Source organism: Ostrinia nubilalis, chromosome 18, assembly GCF_963855985.1.
Source record: "Ostrinia nubilalis chromosome 18, ilOstNubi1.1, whole genome shotgun sequence".
NCBI classification, from domain to species: Eukaryota; Metazoa; Arthropoda; class Insecta; order Lepidoptera; family Crambidae; genus Ostrinia; species Ostrinia nubilalis.
In genome coordinates this window covers 14,112,207-14,138,650 of record NC_087105.1, presented here as the reverse complement: position 1 = coordinate 14,138,650, position 26,444 = coordinate 14,112,207, and the positions used below count along the sequence as shown (strand labels likewise).

Genomic DNA, 26,444 nt, shown 5'->3' with positions numbered 1-26,444 from the left:
TAAATAAATACAAATCAAACGAGCCTAAACTCGATGGAATCGTTTAATCCCGGAGTTGCTATGGGGCCACTGGCATTCCAGCTCTATCATCAGATCGACTCCATGTCATCACAATATTGCATTGTCATCCGAATGGATATAATACCTACATGTAGTATATCCAAAATTTTAACTCAATCAGTTGTTGAAGGATTTCTAATAAAAAGACGAGATTAAACACATTTTCAGTTTATTCTTCATAAGTGACACAAAGAGAATGACAATAGACAAAAGAAGAAACATTTGCTTTTTTCAACCATAGACAATACTACTATGTGTTCCAATACCTACAGTCGTCGTCAGGAAGTTGGTCTAACAAATTCAGCTTGCAAGATTCCACCCGAAGTTACCTACATATTACATGTTCAAATTTCGAGAACGGCTGAACCGACAAAATCATTAGAAAATTTACGAAAAAATTAAAAAAAAAAATCCCGTACAAAATGTTCATGGATTGTGTTATTTTTATTAAATACCTTTACGCCTGAGTTAAATGACACCGACATCAAGGTTCATCAATTCAAGTTTAAAATAATAGGCAGTAATGTGATGAAAAAAGAGCTTCTATTCTGTATCTACCTATGCCCGTGTAATTTTGATCGGTGTCAAATCGGAGTTTTCGTGCGGGGTGCGCGGGTGTTTCGCGTGGCGTGAAGGTCAAACGCCCAAGGTCATTGAGGACTCTAATCGCCTTAAATGAGTATCTAGTTTTGTTGCTAGCCAAAAGTAAAGTCTAAGGTCTAGTTTTAAAGTCTAATTTCCTGTAATTAAATAAACTGATCTACTAATATTATAAAGAAGAAATATTGATTATTTGTTTGTTTGTATTGAATAGGCTCCGAAACTACTACACCGGTTAAAAAATTCAACATCAGAATTCCTAATTATTTCTGACTAGCTTTCCGCCCGCGGCTTCGCACGCGTGAAATTTCGTTTGTCACAGATCGTCATAAATTATAGCCTATACGACTTGCAATGCCCTTGCAGGGCCCATATGTTTACCTTACATATTTTATAAGACCTTACTGTACATACATACATTGTGATGCAATAAATAAATGAATATGAATATGAATACGTTATTCTGGTTTATGAACAATAATACTGTAAAGTTTCATCAAAATCCGTTCAGTGGTTTTTGAGCCTATTCATTACAAACATACAAAAATAGGTACAAATCTTTCCTCTTTATAATATTAGTATAGATGAACGAACATAGGCAATAAGAAGTTCGCCGGGTCAGTTAGTAAATTATGTATTTTTGTATAGCTTGAGCAATATCGCGCAACAGTTTTATGAAAGACAATGTCAGCATTTAACTATCTTCATCATCATCATTTTAGCTACAGGACGTCCACTGCTGAACATACGCACTTAAATACGATTATTACAGAACATCAACAACATAATCCCCCACCTGTTAAAATCAACAGCTGACTTCAATCAATCTCAATTTTGACATAAAACAATAAACAGATTATTCACAAGCGATAAATTAATCACGGACAACACATCAGTTATAAAGGGCTCGTAAAAGACGCGATCAGACTTCACACCTAGGCCCGAATCTCGCGCCCCTGATGTCTTTTTCAGTGTGCACACCCCCTTTTTATGACGGTCGCGTGGGTGGTGGTGTAAGTGATAAACACATTACGGTCATTTGTGACGCGGTGGGTAAAAAGGTTATTGAAACTTGATAGCGCGGTGCAGAGAAATTGGCGGACTGTATGCAATAAATGTAGTAAATTATTCAAATTTTAGACCAATTGAATCACTCATTATCCACATACGCTTGATAACAAACATTGTTCGTGTTTATTCGTGACATAAAGTGAAACTTGAGCTGTGCTTGAGCATCACAGAATTTGTTAACACGGTTCAAAGTGAAAGACTTAATTGGTCATTGTTTACTTGGTTTAAGCGAAATTAAGTGATTGCGACGGTATAACTTACAATTTACACGATTAGTATAAAAATACTAAAATATCACCTGTGTCATCCCCACAAACATTTTAAAAATCTACAAAATATTATAGAATATCTTTTCCTATAAACCCCGAAAGCACTTTAAAGCGGTCACCATAAAAGTTGCTTGTTTCACAGTTGTAACATAAAACGTCATTGTATTTTCATCGACACTTGCCGTCTCCCATAACTTACACCACACTTACAAGTCGTAAAGATAATGTAGGAGTTGGAACTCTCATAATATTATAATACTCTTGTGTATCCGAAAGGAAATTCAAGTGATAATAAAATTTAAGTATGAATTATTGCTTCGAGCATAAGGATTTATGGTGGGATCTCAAATGAGCCTGTGAGAAAAAGTTAAGGGAATATACAGGGTGGAATTACTACTAGTACTCTTAATATTGTAGATAGAAAAAAAAATCTCAAAGAAAACATTCTTTTCTTTTTTTAAAGAACTGCATTCAAAGTTTTCCAAAAATTCGCTTGCCACAACCGGGAATCGAACCCTGTATTTTTATTACATCGTGCGCTAGGGCTAAGTATAAGGATGAAATCTCTCTAACAAACTTGATAAATCAAATGAAAGGAAAACCATGAAATCTTAAATTATTTTAATTATGTACCTACAGAAAATTGTATGGCATCGTAGTGAATTTTCGAAAAATGTTCGATAATCTTTGAATGTATTTCTTTTTCTTTTCAAAAATAAAGGAATGTTTTCTTTAAATAAAATTTTATATCTACAGTATTAAGAGTACTTTCTTTCCAGGTAGCATTACAAAATTCCACCCTGTATACATATAAATAATGAACGCTACAAGGTTTGAAGAATGTACGCCCATGGGAGTCTATAAAGTTATGAGGACTTTACAAAAACAAATTAGTCCTAAATCTACGTAATTAATCGCTGTTTAACTTTTGGTATATCAAAGGTAAATGCTGGTTCTTTTATGCCTTATTGTGTTTAGTTATATTATAAATGCGAAAAAACTGTCTGTAATAGAGATAGTTTAAGTCCCGGGAAAGGACATAACAATATACATAATACAAAATTCTTGAAATAAGGACACGCGCCGTAATGTTTTTCTGTGAGAGACAAAATTTCACGTGGGCAAAAACTAGTATAAAATATAATGTAAAATTACCTACTTAACGTACTCAATACAACGCAAGACAAGTAGCTCTACCTTCCTATAAAATGAAATGAGACTTATACACAATTTAATTTGATTTTAAATTAACCATCGTTTACAAAGCGACTTCATTTTGCTTTCTAAAAGTAAAATCAACCATAAATGATATTCCGGGTGCACTCTTGTATTAAACCATGTTTAAGCACCTGATTACGTAGTTCCTGGAACGTCTTCAATACACTATACAGACCATAGATCCCGTGTAGTTAAAGCAAACTTCTAAACCGATGGTACAGTCAGCATCAGATAGATCGAAGCGTCTAAGATACTCAAAATGAGCATATTGTTTGAGCCACCCTAAGTAGTCAATCTATTCTTCTATACTATCTATACTAATATTATAAATGCGAAAGTAACTCTGTCTATCTTTCTGTCTGTCTGTCTCTCTTTCACGCCTAAACCACTGAACCGATATTGATGAAATTTGGCATAGGGATGGTTTGAGTCCCGGGAAAGGACATAGGGTAGTTTTTATCCCAGTTTTTGAAACAGGGACGCGCGCGATAAAGTTTTTCTGTGACAGACAAAATTCTACGCGGGCGAAGCCGCCGACGGAAAGCTAGTATAAAATATGTTAGCAACACTGTTCTCAATTTTATACGAGCTGTCAGGATGATTTTTTCTTAATCCATTGTAAACGACTGGCTTCAAAGAGGTTACAACAAAAACATGACAGTTTCTATGTCATATCTGCAAACATATTTTTGAACATCCTGACAGCTCATAAATTGAGAACAGTGTTGCTAACTTCTATTGACTATTTTGGGTGCCTCAAACAATATGCTTACTTTGACTGGTTACATTATTATGAAATACTAGCTTTCCGCCCGCGGCTTCGCCCACGTGGAATTTTGTCTGTCACAGAAAAACTTTATTGCGCGCGTCCCTTTTTCAAAAACCGGGATAAAAACTATCCTATGTCCTTTCCTGGGACTCAAACTATCTCTATGCCAAATTTCACCAAAATCGGTTCAGTGGTTTAGGCGTGAAAGCAAGACAGACAGTTACTTTCGCATTTATAATATTAGTATGGATTGAGATCATTTTGGCTATCGCTTCGCGACTAACGTTTCGGTCTATCTGAAGCTGACTGTACACAAAGTTACACAGGAACTCATGGAGTGCGCTGCACGGAATTAAGCTCCTTGCTCTATTATCGAGATACAGATAAAGTGGATGTGCTAGAGTAAGTATAGCTAATGTAAATAAGGTTTAGTGAAGATTTTTCGCTAAAAAGAAAATTCGCAATATGAGCTGGTGGCTAAGGCAGTTGGCAGACCTTCAAATCGGTTTTGGTCTGAAAATATAGAGCTATAAGAAAGAGGTGGTTTGGAAAAGAAGCCTATGTGGTTTTATTGTAAAACTTTACGGAAGATTCCACGTAAATGTACATTTCATTAATTCATTTAATTATAATATTGAATTGCTTAAGCAAATAAAAAGACACGCAAAGACCTAAGCAAGAATCTGAACGTCCGTATTCACAAACATTACTATGAGGTCTCACAGTGCGCGTGGACGCACAGGGTGACACACGAACCAATCACAGAGCTCTATTCAACGCTGTGTGTTCGATTTGCTGCTTCACTTAAGCAAGCATCGGTTGTGAATACGGGCGTAATTTTAGTTAGTCTCTTAGACTCAAGAAATAATATTTAACAATTCTATTAAAACGTAACTAAATAATGAAAATCAGGGAAAATCGGGAGATTATTTGCAACATTTTAACCTACTGAATCTTTTTGCAAATTCTACGAGCCGTAATGTAAATACTAAAAAGAACGTGAACAACTTTAAAATCACCATAGTAAACAAAACTTACTCACTAAAAACTTCCACCAACTCCCATCTCACCTGAAACAAATAAACACAATGTTAGTGCAAGCGAACATGACGTCATAAGTTATACATCGCACGATATGGTTACCCTACCCGTATACATTATGGATAACAACCATCTGATGCTCGCGATTATGTCAAAGACGGTGACACGCGGTGTAACCGACTCGTTAGTACTTTACCTATACCTGGCGCCGTCTTGGTAGGGTGACCACGAGTTGGGTATTTGGTGAGATATTGTGTTGTTACTTTTGAAAATTTTATAAAAAGAATGATATTAATATTTGCTAAAATTAGCACGAGATATAACTAGGGCATGCATTATTCGTTGGATATTGGTATTCGAATATTTCGAATACTAAAATTTATGGTATTCGAATACTTCGGATAAAACGATTTTTTCGAATACTGCTATTTTCAAAACAATGTAAATTAAAAGAAACACTTTTTTGTCTATAATCATTTTAATAAGGATCAATTTGCTTAATACAATCATCTACCTTCAATAACTACTTGAAAAAAAAAAACGCTGCTATCGAAGGTAAAAATATAATTCTTCATTCGTTTGAAAAATACTGTTCAAACGAATGAAGCCCCAGATCGGTGATCTGATACCCGAACACCAATTTGGTTTCGGGAAAGACACTCCACAACTGAACAGGTCTACAGAACCATAAACATCACATCTCAGAAGCACTAGAAAAGAAACGATACTGCTCAGCTGCGTTCTTGGACATAAGTCAAGCCTTCGACAAGGTCTGGCATAAAGGGCTCTTGTACCAACTGAAACAGAACCTCCCATGCCCGTTCTACGAAATACTTAGGTCGTATTTGAAAGACAGATGCTTTGAAGTTAGATCTGGAGACTGTTGTTCTGCCCTATGCAACATAACGTCCGGTATACCCCAGGGTAGTGTCTTGGGGGCCGTGCTATACCTATTGTTTACCGCAGACCTGCCAACAACTGCAAATACATTCACAGGAACCTTTGCTGACGACAATGTAATAATGGCAACACACGACGATCCAGTCACGGCCTCATTCTATCTCCAGGAAAGCCTGACGGAAATGGAGAAATGGTATCATTCATGGCGTATTAAAGCGAACGGTGAAAAATCATGCATGTTCATGTAACCTTCACTCTCAGAAGAAACTCCTGCCCACCGGTTAAACTTAATGGTATCCAAATACCTCAGGCTTAGCCGCTGAGGACGTTAGGTATCTGGGCTTGCACTTGGACCGCAGGCTAACCTGGAGAAAGCATATTATATGGACAAAGAGGAAGCACCTAGATGCCAAACTAAGAAACATGATGTGGCTTGTCGGAGGCCAGTCACAGCTGAACACCAGTAGCAAAATGATGGTCTACAAACCTATCTGGACCTACGGCATACAGCTGTGGGGAACAGCTGCCAACTCCAATCTCGACATAATCGAGCGCTTCCAGACAAAAGCCATACGTTTGATTTACCAAATCCCGTAGTATATTAGCAAAAGGCTCATCTATCAGGACTTGCCATTGCCCACAGTCAGAGAGGAAATAAAGAGCCACACACTCCGCTACAAGGATAAACTTCCAAATCATCCAAACTCATCAGACCAACAACTCATGACCATTGAAGGTTTCCTATTCAGCAGACTGCAAAGAGCTAGTGTCAAGAGTCTCCTTAGTAGATTCCAGGACAGTTGAGAAACCATGACCACTGAGGGCAACAGAGTCACTGGACTCCTGCTGATTTACTACAAACAAAAAATCTCATTACAACAGGAGATAACTACACCATAACACTAGCACCATCGGAAACCATTATGTCTGACACTTTAACCTTTTTCGCGAATATTGGTTGGCACTTGAAGGGATATCTGCGATTGCGCGCACTTGTCCATACATCTAACCTTACCGCTAACTTCTTGCCTGCAGTTTTAATAGTTTTAAGTTTTATTAAGTAGTTTGCGGTCAGATATTTTTACAAGTTTTTAATAGGAAAGGCGTATTCGTATTGTTCGAAAAGACCGAATAATTATATAGATACTATTCGAATAATAAATGTGGCGAATATCCGAATAATATGGATATCCGGATATCCGAATTGCATGCCCTAGATATAACTAACTACACTCAGTCACAAACATTCAACCGATAAACAGCCTACATGGTCAAGGTGTTTTTATAGTTAGCGACATGTTATTATTACACTTTGACAGTTATAACAGAGTATTGGATTAGACACATTTTAACTGCCCACTGGCCAAGAGAGATGCGATAATGGTGAAATTATAGCACACTCTTTTGGCTGTTAAATGAAAGGACAAAATTATCTCCAGCAGAAACTGTAATGAATCTGAATCTGAAATCTGAATTCATGTCATGCTAAAATAATAATAGCAATACATAAGCTTAGCTAAAGATAGCTCAGTTCACACATCAACTTTGAACATTCTATTCAAATAAATAACTTTAGTCATAGATACGAACTTTCTTATTCTGCTACATGGCTCCTATTTACATATGCAGCCGAAGTTATGTCAAGACGTCGCGATGTTACTTGAACATTCAAGATAGCTCGTTACTTAGATTTAGCTTTGGAGGTGGTAAGATAGGATAACCATGAGTTAAAATAAATGCTTCAATCTTGTGTATACATTTTTTTCACAGTAATAAAAAAATCAAATAATCATTTTAAAACGACGATCCCTAAATTCATAAGTCAGTATTTGTATTTTACCACTAGCTTTTGCTCGCGGCTTCAACCGCATGAAATTTAGTTTGTCACAGATAGTCATAAATTATAGCCTATGTTATTATGGGTTATAAACAATAATACTGTAAAGTTCCATCAAAATCCGTTCAGTACTTTTTGCGTCAAAGAGTAACAAACATCCAGACATCCAAACTTTCGCATTTATAATATTAGTAGGATTAGTAGGAAGTTAGAAGTAGGATAGGATCACGAGTAAAACATTAAATTTAAAAATCCTTTTAACTTGATATTTGAGCCGTTTAAAAAATAAACTGTTTTTGTTAAATAATATTCAACTAAAGAAAAGTCGGTCCTTAACTTATGAAACCATTTGAAATCAGAGACCACTCCTTGCTTTTTTAAAAAGCATGGCGACTCTACTGCTCCGTCCAGTCCGTTTATACCTGTCCGGCACCGCACGGGCCTATAAATTAAGGCGCGCGCGTCGATCCGATGTATATTCCGCTGGGAGTTTTTACCGCGTAAAAGGGCCCTTGATAAATCTGTCGGATGCGATACACGGTTTGATTTTTTGTAAGTGTTCCGGGAGTTTAAAGGGCTTAATTTGACATATCTATACTTTTTTGTATGGGTAACATTTGTGTAGCGAAGTGTGTGTGCATTTACAAGTTTCATGAAATTCACTATGTTAAATCGGGGCCTTACGCCTTTAGTACACAATGAGGCAGAGTGTCTGCATAAACTTTTTCTTCTAAATGTTATGCTTAATGTTTTTAGCTTGCTCAAGCCATAAAGAGCTTGACGTTCAATCCAAAACATAAATTTGATTGCATTTTAGTTTAAAGTTGCCAAAAATTTTTATTGAAAATACTTAGCATCAAAACATTATAAGTACACACTACACATATAAATACACTACACTTGGTCACTTGATCGGTAGTGTCAAGAGCTTGCTTAGACGAAAGCATGTTCGATAGCACATCAAAATAATTGTTGCAATAAAGCATCTTATGCCAACTACATACGATCCACTTGATGTGCCGAATTGCAGTCAACTTTCGATCACTACAGGTCCTCGAGTAAAAGCCACGCTCGACGACTCAAAGCCTCCAATTTTGCACGCATCATCAGCAAACACGATTCGCTGCGGTCGCGATACGTTCCGTGGATAACGAGACGCAGCCGTATCGAGGACTTGAGAACACAAAGATATCTCAAGTGGAGATATGATTCGAGTTTCTTGTGTAGGTATAGGAATTGGGTGGAAGAATGAAGTTATTTGAAAAATTTCGGTTTTGTAAAAAGTCGTATACCTGTTATAGTCAAACCTCGAAGCTCAGGCGCTCCTAGGTTTGACTAGTCAATCCTCAGGTCTGACTAGAAGTCTTAGTCAAAGCCCAAACATTTCGGCTTTGACTAAAGAATGTTAGTCAAACCTAGGAGAGACTAATTTGGTCAGTCAAACGTCGAAACTGAATTTAATGAAATCGGGGTTTGACTAGTCAAACCTCAATTAAGACTTTAAACTAAACTACACTTCATTTTGAACTTATTACATAGACTTTACCGACCGGTTCTCTCTTTAGGTGAATGTACGAGTACGAATAACTAAACTTGTTTACTGCGGTAGTTTATCAGTGTTTCTAAACCGATCTTGAAATTATTATTTTTAGGGTTCTGTACCTTAAAGGATTAAGGGTAAAAACGGAACCCTATTACTATGACTTCGCTGTTTGTCTGTCACCAGGCTGTATCTCATGCCTTTCCCAAAATATTTAGTTTTATAGTCACTTTAAAAATCATCCCCATTCGCCATATAACAATAAAAGAGTCGTACGGAACCCTTCGTACGTGAATCCGATTCGAACTTGGTCGGTTTTCTATAATTGCTGCCGGCCTCTGTAACGCTGCGTCTACTTTTGACCGAGTCTGCCAGTCGTTTCTAGGATTGACTAGGCAAAGCCCGAAACAGATTATTTTAGTTTCGACGTTTGACTGAACAGTTTAGGCACTTCTAGGTTTGACTTAGTCAAAGGCCGAAATAAGAATTCACTTCGGGGTTGGCCCGAAGGCTTTGGTCAAACCTAGGATAGACCAGTCATTCCGCGAAGAGACTGAATATCGACCTTTGACTATGACATACCTATTTCATTTTATTTTCTTTTTGCACTAGCCTTTAAAGATAGCGGGAAAGTGCTGGATGCAGGCCGCCGGCCATTGTGGAAATTATTGGGGGAGGCCTATATTCAGCAGTGGAAGTCCTATGGCTGAAAATGATGATGATGATTCTTTAAGGATTTGCCACACTGAATGCGTTCTACGGTCAGCGGTCAGGTCAAAATGAACTCAGCCCGCATCACGTATGATAATAATATGAACAACATTGTCGGTGAAATCCGTAAATTAATAAATACATAATTATGAGTGACGTAAATAGAATACTCTTTGTCTTGAATCCAAAAGAGACACAAAGTTGGAAAAGCACATTTGGATGTTTTGATCGCTTGGAAGCTATTTCCACAATAAGCAAAACAATAAAATAGCGAAATCATAAGCATTTTAGCTTAAAATAATGTTCAAAAATAATAAAATAATGTTTAAATTTACACTTTGTTATAGAAAATTCCCTATCACGGTCCCAGGTTAAGAAACTCAGGTCAAAGGTCAAGTGGAGCTTTACACGACCAATTTCACTGGCAACTTGCTTCATCTACAAAAATGCCTCAACAAAATTACGAGACCCCTCCTCAATCTCGGCGATACAATGTGACGTCACTACATTATTACACGTCACGCGCCCATAAAGGCGTCAAACACGAGACTGCGGGATATGGTGGCCATTATTTTTATGAGACTTGCTCCGAGCTGTCACGGGTAAGGAAATAAGCAACATAATGCAGTGGCGTTGTGGCGTATCTCATTACCTCAGGTTTTATGTGGAATTTATGTTTAATATTTAATATACGGAATACAAGTGAACTACATGTAGAGTTGATAGCTATGTTCTGTAGAATGATCTAAACAAATATTGCCGTATAATTTCTATGACCTTGATGAGTTTCAGTTAGAGCTTGAAGTTACTCTTTCGCTTAATGTTTAACTGAAATCCCTTGAGCAAATTAACTTACAAGACTTAGAAATGTAATGAAATATCGTTAAGTTTTGGCTAGTTACTTGGAATTTGGTTAATTTTAACCGTCTCACCACAAAAAGTTACATACGCGTTGAACACTAGTTTATCTTGCATCCCACTTAACATCAGGTGCGATTGTGGTCAAATACCTGCCTTGTTATGCATAAAAAAAAATACTTTTGGTGTGAAATATCATTTTGAACAACTACTATTCAATGCATTTTTCACTGTTTTTTGGTAAGGTCAAGGATGCTTACAACAGAAAATAGCTTGCTTTTAGCGACTTTTTACTCGACTGTTATATTTTTATTGGATACTTAAAAGAATCTAATTGAGCTTTAAAAGGCTAAAATATCTATTTTCTACGAAAAGATTTCCATGGTACTTTGGTTGATTGTTGTGACAGCTACAATGTTTTGAGTTTTGGACCAATCGACGTTGCTGCAACATTTTACACTATGACACATCAGTGGCGTGGAAATAAAAAATGAACAGAGGTTGTTCCGCCAGGGTTTTTTTAAGTGGCTAAAGCATAAGGCTGTAAGTTGATTGATGTATCGGCGGTAATACTTCCACCCAGCGCTGGCTGTTGATATGTCAGACGTCGTGAGCACGCGTGAAATTTCGCATGCGTTTATGGCTTTTTTGAATGAGTTTTAGTGGCTTATTAATCTTTAGGGTTGGACTGTAATGACTTGGATGTTCTGTAAGCTTACATAATCAAAATCCACTTTGAAAGATTTAGCCGATGATCGATATCAACTATCAGTTTAAAGGACTACACATCAAGCCCGCTAACAGCCCAGCGCTTGGTGTCGGTGACATGATTATTTTTAAAATAAAGCTATTTCAAAGTAATCATGTCGATGACTTGTACTTTCTGTCTTTTGATAACATTGACATATCAAAAGTCGACGACACATGTCGATGAGTCTGCGGGTTTGGTGTGAGGACTGCATAAATGAATAACAGATGGCAATTTAGAAGACAACGAAAGAAAAATCTTTACATAGACTACTTATAACTGACCTACATAACTTCTATGCAATAATAAAACCACGGTTATGAGTAAACGATAATTTCTAGATGAGGTGAGGCAAAGCCACGGGTAAAAACTATTTTAATAATCACAAACAGTACTAATAACAAAAACAAGACCTTCGTTCTGCAAAAATTCTAAATGGCCCGACTAGCATGGAAAGATTTAGTAATATGCCGTTACGTTATCTTATGAGTAAGCTCCCGGTCTGCCCTGATTTCCCCGGAGAGGGCGTTGTTTGGTGTTTAAGTTGCAGCGGCTCGGGTTGTATTAGACCAACTTATACCACCTAATCAAAATAAGCCGGGAATGTTGTGCAAAAGGCGGAATAAGTGGACTCCAAAATGCTTGTACGAAAACAAGAGGCTCTCTGGAATACGAAGCTTCAAAAATCTCATATTGATTATGCAAACATTTTTGCTTTAACAAAGTTAACGATCAATGTTACAAAATATAGCAGTAAAAGAACGATATTATATAATTATTTTGAGGTAAAAAATATCAATAGTGATATTTCGCGTAGTACTAGACTATAATAGTTATTATTCTTTGATAATAGCAAGAAAGATGGATGTCTCAAAGACACTAACGCCCGTATTCATAAACATTACTATGAGGTCTCACAGAGTACGCGTGGACGCACAGGGTGACACACGAACCAAACACAGAGCTTTAGATTTGCTGCTTCACTTACGCAAGCATTGTTTGTGAATACGGGCGTAAATCGATCATAAATTTTAATTATCTAATTGTTGTAACCTACTACACTATCAAAATAATGTAAAAGATTGTATCTAATGCATAACTTTACTCTAAGTTGAGTTAACCGACTTAACCTTGTTTTACAAAAACTTAATACTCACCGACATCTGGCTTTGCAGTTATTTACCCCTATCTGAAATGTCAACCCGTTTCAAGGAAATCCGCCTTCTTTCAGATTCACCACCCGCCTGATTTTAACAGAAGCAACACGCACAAACCGATTAGTTTCTTACTAAGGAACCCATGTTACGTAAACTCCACTTTGAATTGGGTGCGAGACACACAGGTATGTGGGAAATGTTGACCTTGGATGAAAAATTGAAAATGTATCCTCAAAAATTAAAAAAAAATCTTAAATGTTACAATCGATCAAAATAATAGGACCACACTTCATAAAATAACAATGTAGAGCCAGCTTCAAATAGTTCATGACACCCAAAGTACCCTAAAAGTTCGCAACACGTCTTTGTTACAATTGGAATAAGGTTGTGTTGTCAACTTTTTGGCTACTTCGGGTGTCACGAACTATGAAGCTGAATGATAAGTACAATGAATTATGTTACAAAAACTATTCCGATTAAAAATACAATGTGTCCATAAAAGTCAAGTGTCAATATTATTGTTCTCACTTTTTTTTTTTTTTTTTTTTTTTTAATGGCAACCAAACCTCTCTGGGAGGTTTATTTCTGCCAATGTCGAGTGAAAAAATAATTGACAAAGTTATCAATAGAACGTGGGTGTTTCAGTTCTATTGATTTTTTATGGATTCCGTGGAGTTAAGTATGCCCGTAAGCAGGTTTCAAGACGCCACCGGGTCCAAAGCGGGTTGTTCATACGACAACCCACTCGACACTCGATGCGCGCTCAAATTCGAAGTATTTCAATGTTTTTTATAATTTATCACTTCACTGCACTTTAGAACACAAAATAACACCAAATTTGTACACTAAAGTCCATTAAATAATAAATTGAAACCATTAAAACAGATCGACCATGCTTCCCGTTCAACTACCCTCCACGGAATCCTTGTTCTCACTTGTCAATGACACTCATTCACATTGTGAGGTTTTTTACGCCCACCGGACATAACACAAACAATATATCCGCGTAAGTAAAGAAATTCTGGAAAGATACAAAGAGAAAGACAAGAAAGAGAGAGAGCGAGATGTTTAGAGACAAACGAGAAAAAACAGCGACACATAATTTTCCTCGCTGTTTTCTAAAACTTCATTTACATGCCACGTTCGTGGCTCTACCCTAGACGCCTTTAAGCAAACTTAGTGTAGCTTTTCTAGCAAATATCACTGAATATTTTTACAAAATACTACAACTAATCCCAGCTAGTTGTTATTCCGAGCACGGTTCGTCGCTCGCCGGCTGTCAGGGCCGTGTGTCACCCGCGTTATTTACTCCCTTTGCCCTTTTATTAGCTGTAGTGGAATTCTTTACAAAGGTCAGCACGTAACGACTTTTATTTGTTTCAATGCAAAGGCACAGTTTATTCCGTATGCCGGGCAGATAAGCCAGCCTTTTGTGGCAGCGGGATGGATTAGGAACCGTCTAGATGCAATGATATACTTCTTCTTCTTATTCGTTACGCTCTTGGCAGAGCGGTCGTGGTCACGTTGAGGCGTTGTTCACATCGGTTGTAGAGGCGGATACAACTCTCCGCACGATCTCCCTCCATCTCTCTCTATTGGCAGACTGTCTGGTGCAGTCACATAAGCCATCTCCCACTGCTGCTTTCACTTGATCGGTCCAGCGCATTGGTGACCTGCCACGCGATCGGGTTCCTTCGACTTTTCCCTGGACGACCAGTCGTTCTATGGAGTTGTCATCCCGCCTCGAGACATGTCCGAAGTATTGCAGTATGCGCGACTGTACTACGGTTGATAAACGCTGAGTGACACCGAGCTCCTGGAGTAGGGACACATTGGTACGGAACTCTGTCCATGATATCCCGAGCATCTTTCTCCAGCATACAAAGCTATGCAATTTGATACGAGCTTCATTAGTAATTTGTAATTTTACTGTTAATTTCCAACATTCTCATGTAAAGAGTGAATGGAAAATCATCGTTCACGACTGTGATGTAATTACTTTTAGGACGACTATTGTTGTGAAAACGTAAATATGCAATCAACATCGCGTAATAATGTATTTTTCGGTAACTGTCTTCAATACCGTACTTACCGTAAAATACTAAAAAGCTCTCCAGCGGGACTGAAATAATACCCAAAAACAATATCGTACCGTCCAATTTATCAAGCATAAAAAGATCTAAAGAGCAAGTACCTTACAGATTCTACAATTCAGAATTTAAAACAGCCCCTTTCTAATAAGTAGCACTTATTTCCATTAAGAAAACAGGACTATTCCCACCTCTCGTCCCCACCGCTACAACTCCTGCGTAGCCAGGATCTACAGCTTGACCGCCAATAAAAATCCACAGTTTAGGTCAAGTTTGTCCCGGGGGAAAATTAAACTGTCATCATTATTGACAGTTGAATTCCATTAAAGTAAGTAAGTAAGCTGTTTGATGTATTTGGGATATGGAGCGGGCAGGCTCAGATGGCCTGTCCATTACAAATAATTGTTCCGAGCCCTTTTTTCGGTGGAAACCCTTCGTCCATACGTTGTTTTTTCGTTTATTCATGATGTTAGTGTATTAAAGCTTCATTAAACACCACTTTGAAGTGTACACTTTATAGCTTTTCATCGATGTTAGTGTAAGAGAAAACTTGGTAAGAATTCAAATTTGTAGACATTATCTTTACAGTTGTTTATGTTTTTTATTGTTGTTTAGACGAGATAATATAGCAAGAAACGTTTGATGCCAATTTAACCAAACAGTTATAACATTTCTGAATTGCTGGAAAATAAACCAAAACAAACATTGGACCCCAAAGAATTAATTTAGTCTTTATTTCTGAGACTCTCCCAGTCTGAATCTGAGTCAATACTGAAGTCTATGGTAAAAGAATGAAACACACTGAAATGTATTGTTCTATTTTAACATTAACAAACGTCAAAAATCTGCCAAACTCCACACAAGCACCGGTTATTGTTAAAGTTACTTTTAAAGTCATTTGGTGCAACTCAGCCTAAGTGAAACCACGCTACGTGCAGAAGCTAGCTTTGCCTCTTATAAAATTTGCAATTATTTTTTAACATCAAATTTTGGGCCTCAGTTGATAATGCAGTCTCAATTTTGCATCCAAATAAAAATTCCCATTTCATATAGTGAGACTTTGAAATTAGTTTCAAAACTAATTCTGGCCTTGTTAACTCGTTAACGAGATTTTTTCTTCATTAAAAGTTTTTTATACAGGGTGAGCTAAAAGTAACTGATTTCATAATGTTGTTTCATCGCGAAGCTGTTGCTATATTGTAGACGATTGATGATTTTAAACTTATTTCTAAACTAAAGCAATTCGTAAACTGTTAGAATAAGATGTATTTAGTAGTAGATCCAAAAAAAGAAGAATAGGTAAATATTGTAAAAAATTTAAGGGCTACCTTTTTATGTTTTTAAATTTCTTATATGCCAAATCTCGGTCAACACCGTAAATATTAATATAAACACAATTAATTTTCATTATAATATTTTAACTTTTCTTAAACATTTGCCTCAAACATTGTACCATAAATGAAATAGTGAGTCGTGAGCTGTTAAATAACTATAAAGGCAAAACAGACGTTCCATATTACATTGCCGAGACTATTTTCATCTCGTAATCAGTGTAACATAACCCTCGACCTACCCTGTATATCTAAGAAAGGATTTTACTGATCAAACAAAAAACTTGATAGAAACTTAATCCACCATGAGATCAAAGGACCACAGAAATAAAACTACATTTCCATTTTCAGATTATCTCGGTTCGCGAGTACTTCAAAGAGCTGTATTTTGATATCATCATATTTAGTGCTATAAGATTGTAATGGTCAGTCTTAAGCAGAGACAAGATTAGATGTAGTTTAATAGATAGAGCTTACTGGTACTTTATGCTGCTTGTATATTCTCGTCTATTCACTTTATAACTATGCTACATAATTTATTCTTCGCAAAGTAGATAAAAGTATAAATCTAAAAGATATTGCTTGATTGGAAAGTGAAATACTCGTACGTTTCTGTCTAAAGCCAAAATGATTTTATAAGGGAGCCTGTATAAGAACCAACGTGTATGTACATTTTTTTTTTCATCAATAGTGTCGTCTAAGTCGGTCCAATAAAATATCGTATGATTTCGTAATCATACTCGTCTATAAGGTTAAATTGTTTTCTTGTAGTACCATGTAACGCGTTTGCGACGATTACACTTCGTAAAGCAATAGTTCCCTCTTCATTGCCAGTTTTAAGAGCCATTTGGAATAAACTCATAGTATTGTGGCATAAGATTTATTGATTTCCGTACAATTCGTAGCTCAGCCAGACCCTGAACCGCAAATCGGCAGCGTCATTAAACGCCTCAACAATCCCCCTTTTGAATATCGCGCATTACAGAACTAATCCCATCACGGTCTGAGTCTTGCGATTCAGATGTAGATTTAATAAGCGTTTGTGTTCAACACTTGTAGATTAGGGAAATCGACTGTTTTACGTTTAATTGTTTAATGGATTACTAGCTGTGGCCTCCGGCGCGAGAGCGATGCAAATTGATGGCCTAGCCATCGGGTTTGGGCACCACAACGATGAGTTGGGGACTATAACGATAGCTGGTTTGAATTCTGCAGGGGACACAAGTTCATGTGTACTGATCACGACCTAAAGTCATGCCATAATGTCATGAATAATATACTTATTCTAGACGAACATTTTATAGGCTACTTAATTTTTAAATTTTGTCAAAATTAGACAAGTTCAAGAATTTGTTTTATTCATGTATCTTTACATCCATTTCCAAAGTATAGTCAGTTGTTGCAATTCACGAAGGCAAGTGAGTTTACATAATGTGTGGTGGCTTGCTACTATTCGTTTTTCTAAAGTTTTGACAGCCATTACACTCATCGTTATTTGCATGTACGTACACACACAAGTATAGCTCACTCGCAGCTTCTTGCAACTCAGGAAGGAGTTGCAAGAACTATACATACTATGATGAATTATCACAAAGCATGACCTGAAAAGCTTTTGGTATTGATTTTAAAAGAATACGTGTTTGTGTTCTGCAGCCAAGATTTCTTTACCATTATTTAATGCTCCGCTGATACTGAACCCCCACGCCAGAAGTTCCGCGACAAGCAGCGACAAACACTGGAACTCCGAACAACAATTGCGGAACCCTCTTTATTATAGTACGGGTCCAACTGAGAAAAATGCGCTTATATTTCATAAAACTCGCGGGTCGCCAACTTTGTAAGTGTTTTTTTAAGTTTATTTTGGTTCCAGTTGAAATATTGCTGAAGTACGGTACATTGTTTCTAGTGGTAACTGTACTTCGAAGGAAAAGTGAAGCCGGTGGAATTCAATAAACAATATGCTTGAATGGCAACTCAGTCTGTTTCTACGTATTTTTCAATTTCACAATTTTGTTCGTGTTTTACATAGCTGAAGGCCGTGGTAACGAAAAATAAATGAAAGGAACAGCGTTCAAGGAAATTGTGCCTTCTCAAATTTCACAGAAACTAGTTTGTAGAATATTGAAACGTAATCGGAATTTCCCTAGGTTATGTAAATACTCGTAAGCATTATGATGATTATAGGAATTTATAAAACTTTTTTTATTAACGACCTCAGGTTTGACCCTTCAAAAGAACTTAAATTGTTCTTAAAATAATATATACTTCTATATTAATATACTAATCTATACTTCTATACTTATAATATTATAAATGCGAAAGTAACTGTCTGTCTGTCTGTCTGTGTCGCTTTCACGCCTAAACCACTGAACCGATTATGATGAAATTTGGCATAGTATAATAAAATAGGGACGCGCGTGATAAAGTTTTTCTGTCACAGACAAAATTCAACGCGGGCTAAGCCGCGGGCGGAAAGCTATAGTATTATTATAAAATTTAAACTACATTCTGAAATGTATTCGAAATGAGACCTTTTAATTAAAGACAGCATTTGCAGGTTCTCCTGTGATCCTATTAAGAGTTTAAGGGGTAGTAGACACCAATTTAATACCTAAAGCTTGTAAAGCAGCTTAGAGTTACTTTAGCCGGTCTATCCCAGTTTTGCCACGACACATAAATCACCAGATTTGTCTAAACCGGGACGATTACGCAAAACATTGTAGTTTCTAATGGTTACTGTGTCGATCTGTTTAAGTGCCATAATCTATCTGTTAGTCACTACTTAAGGAGGAAATTACAAATAGTATTGTTTGAGAAAAATAATGAGGTTTTTGATGACACTGCGGAGCCTGTAGAGCTTTTTAATGAAAGATCTAATGCAAAGCCAACCAGCGAAAGTTGGGTAGCCCTACTACTACACAGTTTAGTTTTATTGTTGCTCATTTATAGCTGTTTCACACCACGTCCGATCTATTTGTACCATTAAAATTTGTGCTATAAAGTTTAGGCACTAGATCCAATATCCATCATCCGATTTCTGTAATCGTTTTTCATATCCATATTTTGACGGAATCGGATCGGACGTAGTGCGAAACCGTTTTTAGTGTGTTACGATAGCTAAAATTAATCATCATAATCATTTCAGCAATAAGACGTCCACTGCTAAACATAGGCCTCCCCCAATGATTTCCATAGTGACCGATTGGTAGCGGCCTGTCTTCCTGCTGCCTTTATGAGGTCGTCGGTCCATCTTGTGGGATCACCTTAAGTATTACAATTCGTTACCCTAAAATACAAATGAATACATTTAAATTATTTGCCACTAAAATTTCACTGTTACAGCGCCTCCGTTTATTAAACGATATGAAACGCAAACTACAATAATAATATTCAAGAAACTTGTCCGTTCTGTAATTTGTTACACGTATGACTTGGCAAACTCACACAAATGCATTTTAATTTTCGTACTAGCTGTACAAACTTAAGTTAATGGAGTTACGAACAGCTCATATAACTTAGCTTACAATACATTATGAGCGAACAAAACGCAAGTAAAAGCGATCCCACTTGTGTATGGAAAACTTGGCCAACAAATATGCTTGGGGTGTTGGTCTAATTATAAAGATACTAAATTAGATTTATTGTTACAGTTATTACGAGTACAAAACTTACCTTCCATTGTGTAGCTTGAAAAATATTTAAATGTATACGGGCTGACTTAATAACCAACCGGTCATTATGAAAATTACTGGGGGAGGCCTATGTTCAGTAGTGGACGTCCTGTGGCTGAAATGATGATGATGACCTTAATAACCTACTAGCTAGCAGCTAGTCTTTCTACAGTTAGGACTTTCGAAGCTTCGTACGGTTTGCATGTCGTAGGTACGGTGTGCGTAAAGTTATCAATATTAATATAAGATACTTCAATACCGTCAAAAACATTACTGGCTTTACATCACCCTTTATACAGGTAATCTCATCTGCCAAAATAATATTCATTTTATGAAACCAATGAGTTTTAACTTCAAACAGTTTCATTAACAAGACTTGATTGTAACCACATACGATATCCACCTTGGACCACGCCCCATCGACCGGGAGCACAATGGGCATAAGCATCTGGAAATACAGGAACACGACGTTACCAGCACAATACGTTTGTGTTTAAATATGGCGGCACAATGTACGCGAGATCGACACAATGGCTAGGGACTACTGGGACTAGCCCCATAGATCTGCCGTCTTTCGGATAATCTCTTGGGCCTGGAGATTCATGAACCTTGAACGAGCTTAGCTTAGATAAATTACTGTTATTACGAACAAAACAATTATACTCATACGCGTACAATCCCTACTTATTATAAAAGCGAAAGTAACACTGTCTGTCTGTCACGCTTTCACGCCTAACTGAAACGATTTTTATGAAAATAGACAGAACATAGAGATAGTTTGAATAAAAAGAGAAGCACGGACGGGTCTCAACTTTAAACTTATTTTAGAAGCTTGACGTTTCGGCTTTTTAGTTGAAATGGAACGCGAAAATTTAAAGTCTTAGATAGTTTGATTCCCGGGAAAGGACAAAGGATAGTTATTATCCCGGTTTTTGAAACAAACGCACGAGATAAAAAAAATCTGTAATCGATAAAATTTCACGCGGGCGATGCCGCAGAAAGCTAATAGTGTATAATAAAAGAAGATCTGAGGAGTTGTTAGTACTCATGAGTTGGTAAGTGACTAAGCATTTATAATAAGTGTGTAATGTATTGTTCCAGCTATGAGGTAAATGATCTAGGCCCAAAGTAAGAAGAGGTTGGGCCCGAAAAACTTCTTATCCTACTAATAATAATATAATAAATGCGAAAATTTGTATGGATGTTTGAAGGCTTTCACACAAAAACTACTGAACGGACTTTTATGAAACTTTACAGTTTTTTTTTATGCATTCAGAATAATAGATAAACTAGAATTTATAACGACCTGTGACAAACTGAATTTCACACGGGCGAATACGCAATACGTCATATTAAAGACTACCTAAATAAATTAAAGACTTTTCAAATGGACTTTATTCTAATTCAAAATAAGATGGCGGATATAAGAACATGACGTTTGGTTCGTAAATCTTATAGTATCCCTTCAACAGTATACTTCCGAGCTCGATGCCGTATTCAAAGTCAATCCAACAGTGACTCTCTTATGAATATTTGCCGAAAGACATTGTTACGTACCAAGATGCTTTATTACATTTTCATTTTTCTCTGCACGCTCCGTTGAGATTTTCGATTTAGGTGTGATATATTAAAAGCACAATTCTTTACGAGATATTTCAGATATACGGTGTTTGCCGTTTTTTGTGGAGGACGTGTTAGCGTGTTAGTGAGAATGTTGGGAGGTTTTTAATGGATTCCGTATCGTCCGTTTTTCGAACACGCTAGTTGTTCACGTTGGTAGGTATAATCTAGGTATTTATTTATTTATTCAGGTTCTCAAGTTTTTGGCTGAGTACACGTGCCACTTTTTTAGACTAAATCACGCGTGGCCTACCATAGTATGCCAATTTAAAATAACTCTCAATCGGTTTTAGGTAATTTATGAATAAGATTACTACATCAATAATAAGGGTTTTTTTTATTAATTTTCTATAATCGTAATTTCTCCTAAAAATTATAAAAATTAAATTTTCCAAAAAAAAGACTGCCCGATGATATTCAAATCAATAGGTTTTTCAATTTTCATCAGTTCTTTGAGACAGATTACTAAGGAATTTATTGGCACATCTCTGAATTTTTGTTAAAGCACCTCTGCCTTTATGTATGTACCTACTTGAGGTAGAGCAAAGGCTTATTAAACCTCTAAAGACTATCCATATAAAGCTACCTAATGAAATAATTATAATTAATTTTTCGCCCCATAAAAGACTACGGAACGCCAAAACGAGGTTATTTTTTGTCGCGCTGTAGTTTGCTGCTGTAAGTAATTTTCGACACTCAACGCTAGCGAAAAGCGCCGTTGAAGATGATCGATGACGCAACAAAACACGGCGGCACTGGTCAAGACTTAGGATGTAGCGGATTATCGGATAGAGGCGACCGAGCCTAACGCCCCGTATTCACAAACGATGCTTGCTTGTAAAGCAGACAATCGTTGAATAAAGCTCTGTGATTGGTTCGTATGTCACCCTGTGCGTCCACGCGCACTGTGAGACCTCATAGTAATGTTTGTGAATACTGGCGTAAGGCATAGGGCTGTTATTAGTTCGAGGTTCGGTTGATTCTAACGGTACTTATTATTGTGGTCACTCTTATAGCGACAAGAACCCAACAATGAAGGTGTTGGACTGGCTGCACCGAGATCCGTGGAACTCTGGTTCGAACTTCGAACCCCACCACCGCTGGTTTACTAATTTTGTGAACGCACTCCTAACACATACAAGATATTTAGCTTAGCCGGAAGGTTAAAGGGAATATTGGTAATTCGTGTATTAAAATAATATCAAAATAAATACTTTAATCGATTTTTGAAAATTTATTTTCATTGCCAGAAACAGCAAAATCTATCGATTTATAACCACTAGAAAATAATATTTTTTAATGATCAAAATCTTTTAGTTATCTTGAAAAAACAAAAATACACCCACATCACAGCAAATCAATGTGAACATAAAATATATTCCGTATTAAATCATAAATGTTACGCCACTCACATCAAGTTCACACTTTCAGAAAAGCGAAATTAAAGCGAGCTTTTTTAGAGAAAAGCTAGATTTGTGCTTGGACTCCACCTCAAAGGCTGTCACGCGATGTTTACATCAAAATGTCGCGTTGAATATTGAATTTTGAGTTAGCCCGTGTTAAGTAGAGCCGAGTCGCGTCCCCCGTAACACATTTAGCGTGAATGGGTTCATTTCTGTCACCAGGTGGCGCCGTTTATACAGCATTTTTGCTTCTCCGTCAAAGTGTGGAGTTACACAATTTAGCATCACTGTATTAGAATGGCGACTAAATGTTTGATATACTCACTTTCACGTACTTATTTTCCTAAGAAAAAATGTTTTGAAAGAAAGAAAGAAAGAAAAAATATTTATTTGGTACTAAAAATAGAATGATACAAATTGACATAAAGCGTTATTGGACAGCGTTTTTATCACTACTAGTACAATCCCGCGAATTCGTCCGCGTAAACTTTGCAAACGGTTTTAATACAAGGGTACTTCTCATCGCCACGGTTCTCATCGTCACCTTCGTGGCGAATTTTATTTCTAACTTATTTCAACTTTTTGTAAACAAAAATTGTAGCGCTTGATGTGAAGATTGTATTCTCAGTAAATCAGTCAAATAGTGAGTCTCGTTTGGAAGCTTTAACGTTTTGAATTTTTTGATGCCACGAAAGTGATTCTGTACTTCACAGCAATATTTTTTTCAAACTTTACTACTGTAAATGACTCTTAAGTGTTTATAAAACATATATTTTGTTTATTTTCATAGATAAATAGCAATAACATAATATTAATAGGTACCTACTTAAATACAAGATACAATTTTACCGATTACGTCACCTACTAAGTTACAAGATTCTACGCAATTGGTTTTAAGGGTGACACTGGTGGCATTCTGAAATGCTAAAGAAGCAAAAAACGGATTATCAGTACCTCAATAAAAAAAGAACTCTAACTGATTATTAGTCCCTCAACAAAAATATATTTTTTTATTTAGGCCAGCGTATTTTTCTTGTACAACTTTTAACTCAAACTTCAGATTAAATTTATCTTACAAACAGATACACAGTCACATATACAGACATACATACAGTCATACAGACAGACAACAAAAATACGAGGCCCTTATTTTTTTATTGATGTACTGAACTCTACTTAGGCTCCACGTATAATTTATTAATTATTATAATATTATAAAAACATGAACACCAGTCACTATATTTTAAAATAAACCAAAGCAAGAAATCACTTTCGTGGCCTAAAATCACCTTCGTGTATAAAACACCACGAAAGTGATGCCACGAAGGTGACGAAAATTTTAGTTTTTTATGAATTATCCTTAAATTTGAATTTAACAGTTCAAGTCGAATACTACACAAATAAGTCTAACATGTTAAGTTTTCAATGGCAAAGTTTCAATTAAATTGTTAAAATTTTAGAGGTAGAAAATATTGTTCAAGCAAGCGACGGTATGTCTATGGATAATCACAAAAAGTTACGTATTTTTATCGCGGAGTGACGATCGACCTATCTCACCTCCCCAATGGTCGAAGCGCGACTGACGTTAACCGAATAGAACGCTGTGATTGGTTGCTGGTGTTCGGTTTAACGGCAATCTTGTATTATTACTCAAAATTTTAGGTACCTAAAATCGTGTGACCAACGTATTTCGCTTTCTCAATTCAAAATAATTATAAGAATATATTTTTTTGACTATTGTGTGGAAAGTATATTTAATAACGATGATTTTAGTATATGCTACACACAAATTGAATGAAAATTGTGAATGCAGTAACCAAATTTTTCATTGCAACCGAAGGTGTGACACGATGAGAACGCGAAAAATGACCCCGTTTTTTTATCGTTTCATGTGATTTTTTCATATTATTTTTGCTTCTATTACGATAAAATTTATTTTGTATGTAGCTAAATAGATATTTTATCATCTGATTTCAAAGTTATTGTTCTAACTTATACCGTTTATGAACTATTATTGTGTGACCATCAAATTTGAGTGTAAATGAGAAGTACCCACAACTTCATATTGTAATTGTACCTGTACACTAGGGTGTCCCGAAATATATTTTTTTATATTTTCGCTACACAAGACCCCTCAAAAGTTGCGTCATAAGATGTAGATTACCGTAAAAATAATAAAAAAAATATAAAATAATGTCTCAAGGGCTCTACCGGCATTTTTATGTCTCAAAAAACAACTTAATCAGCCCTTCACTGTTTGTCATCTTTTATATTTTTTTAACAATTATTTAATTTTTAACCGACTTCAAAAAAGGAGGAGGTTATATGTTCGACTGTATGTATGTTTTTTTTTTTTCTATGTTCGTTCACCGATTACTCCGTCAATTGTGGACCGATTTTCATTATTTTGTAATAACATTAAGGCAGTGGAACCTTAAGATATGATTTGCAAGCAATGACAGACTGTTTCCAGTGAGGAATAGGTTTGGTTTGAACTAGCAGAATTCATATTTTTACTTGTTTTTCTCAAATTTTTTACTTCTTCGGCGAGGCTGTTGGTATTATTTCTGTTGAGGTTTTATTGCTGTAAGGTATCGCAACGCACTTTTTTGTTATAATATTACATACTTTTAGCATAAATTTAACAAACATTTAGCAAACATGGTAGTAATATACTTTTTGATTTTTTTCAGGTAAAAACTACCTAGCCAAAAATCTTTAAAATATTATATTTAAACAGAATACTAATTGACATGTTAAATAGTTTTAGCATACTATTAAATATAAATAACATTTATGTACGTTACATACACTTTCTAGCTAAAGTTTTTGTTCTGTACGCAGCTTTTTATCAATGGTGAACTTCAACGGAAGTAAAAAAATATTTTTAGTTATGAAACGCATTCATGTTATACAGGGTGTCCCAAAAACAATGGATAACCCTGTAACCATCGATAGGCCTCGCCATGATCTCCCTAACGTCCATTTTTGACCCCAGTAAAAATAACACCGATTTCAAGATTTTTAAGTTTTTGTGCATTTTTAGAAAATTGCCACCTGTGATTACTATTTCTCATGCCATTTCTACAAATGAGGATACATTTCAATCTAGTTTTTTTCCTTATCACAAGGGATAGTTGGGCTATCAAAAGAAAATATCAAACTTCAACAAACTAGTTTGAAAGTATGAAAATTTTAAGAAATTGCAGAAGAGAAGGAAAAATTAATTCATTGTCTTGCACTTTTGATCAGCCATCGTGTAAAAAAAATGTAGGAAGACCATCGTGCCCATTACCTTAAAAACTTCCTTGGTTAATTGAGATTCTAAAAAGGTATCACAAGCCTATGTCGTCGTTTCAGCCAAATGACGTCCACTGCTGGACAAAGGCCTCCCCCAAGCCTATGTATCCTGTATTATTTTTATCTTATGGCTACTTGAATAGCAACTAGTATGAAAACTGCAAAAATGAGTTTTTCTCGTAATAGTTAAACTAGGACTGCATAGTGGCATTAAATACAAATGGATAATTTTTAGCGTAGGAATTTAAAT

At 36.2% G+C, this 26,444-nt stretch overlaps 1 protein-coding gene across 1 annotated transcript in view; it reads right to left on the bottom strand.

The window, feature by feature from the left end:
- LOC135080818 (hemicentin-1) overlaps positions 1–19,879 on the bottom strand; it is a 102,244-nt gene extending 82,365 nt beyond the window's left edge. Inside the window, exon 1 of the mRNA XM_063975540.1 lies at positions 19,873–19,879. Within this exon, the coding sequence (XP_063831610.1) occupies positions 19,873–19,879 (7 nt within the window). The remainder of the gene's footprint in view (positions 1–19,872) is intronic.
- Positions 19,880–26,444: the final 6,565 nt, after the last annotated feature.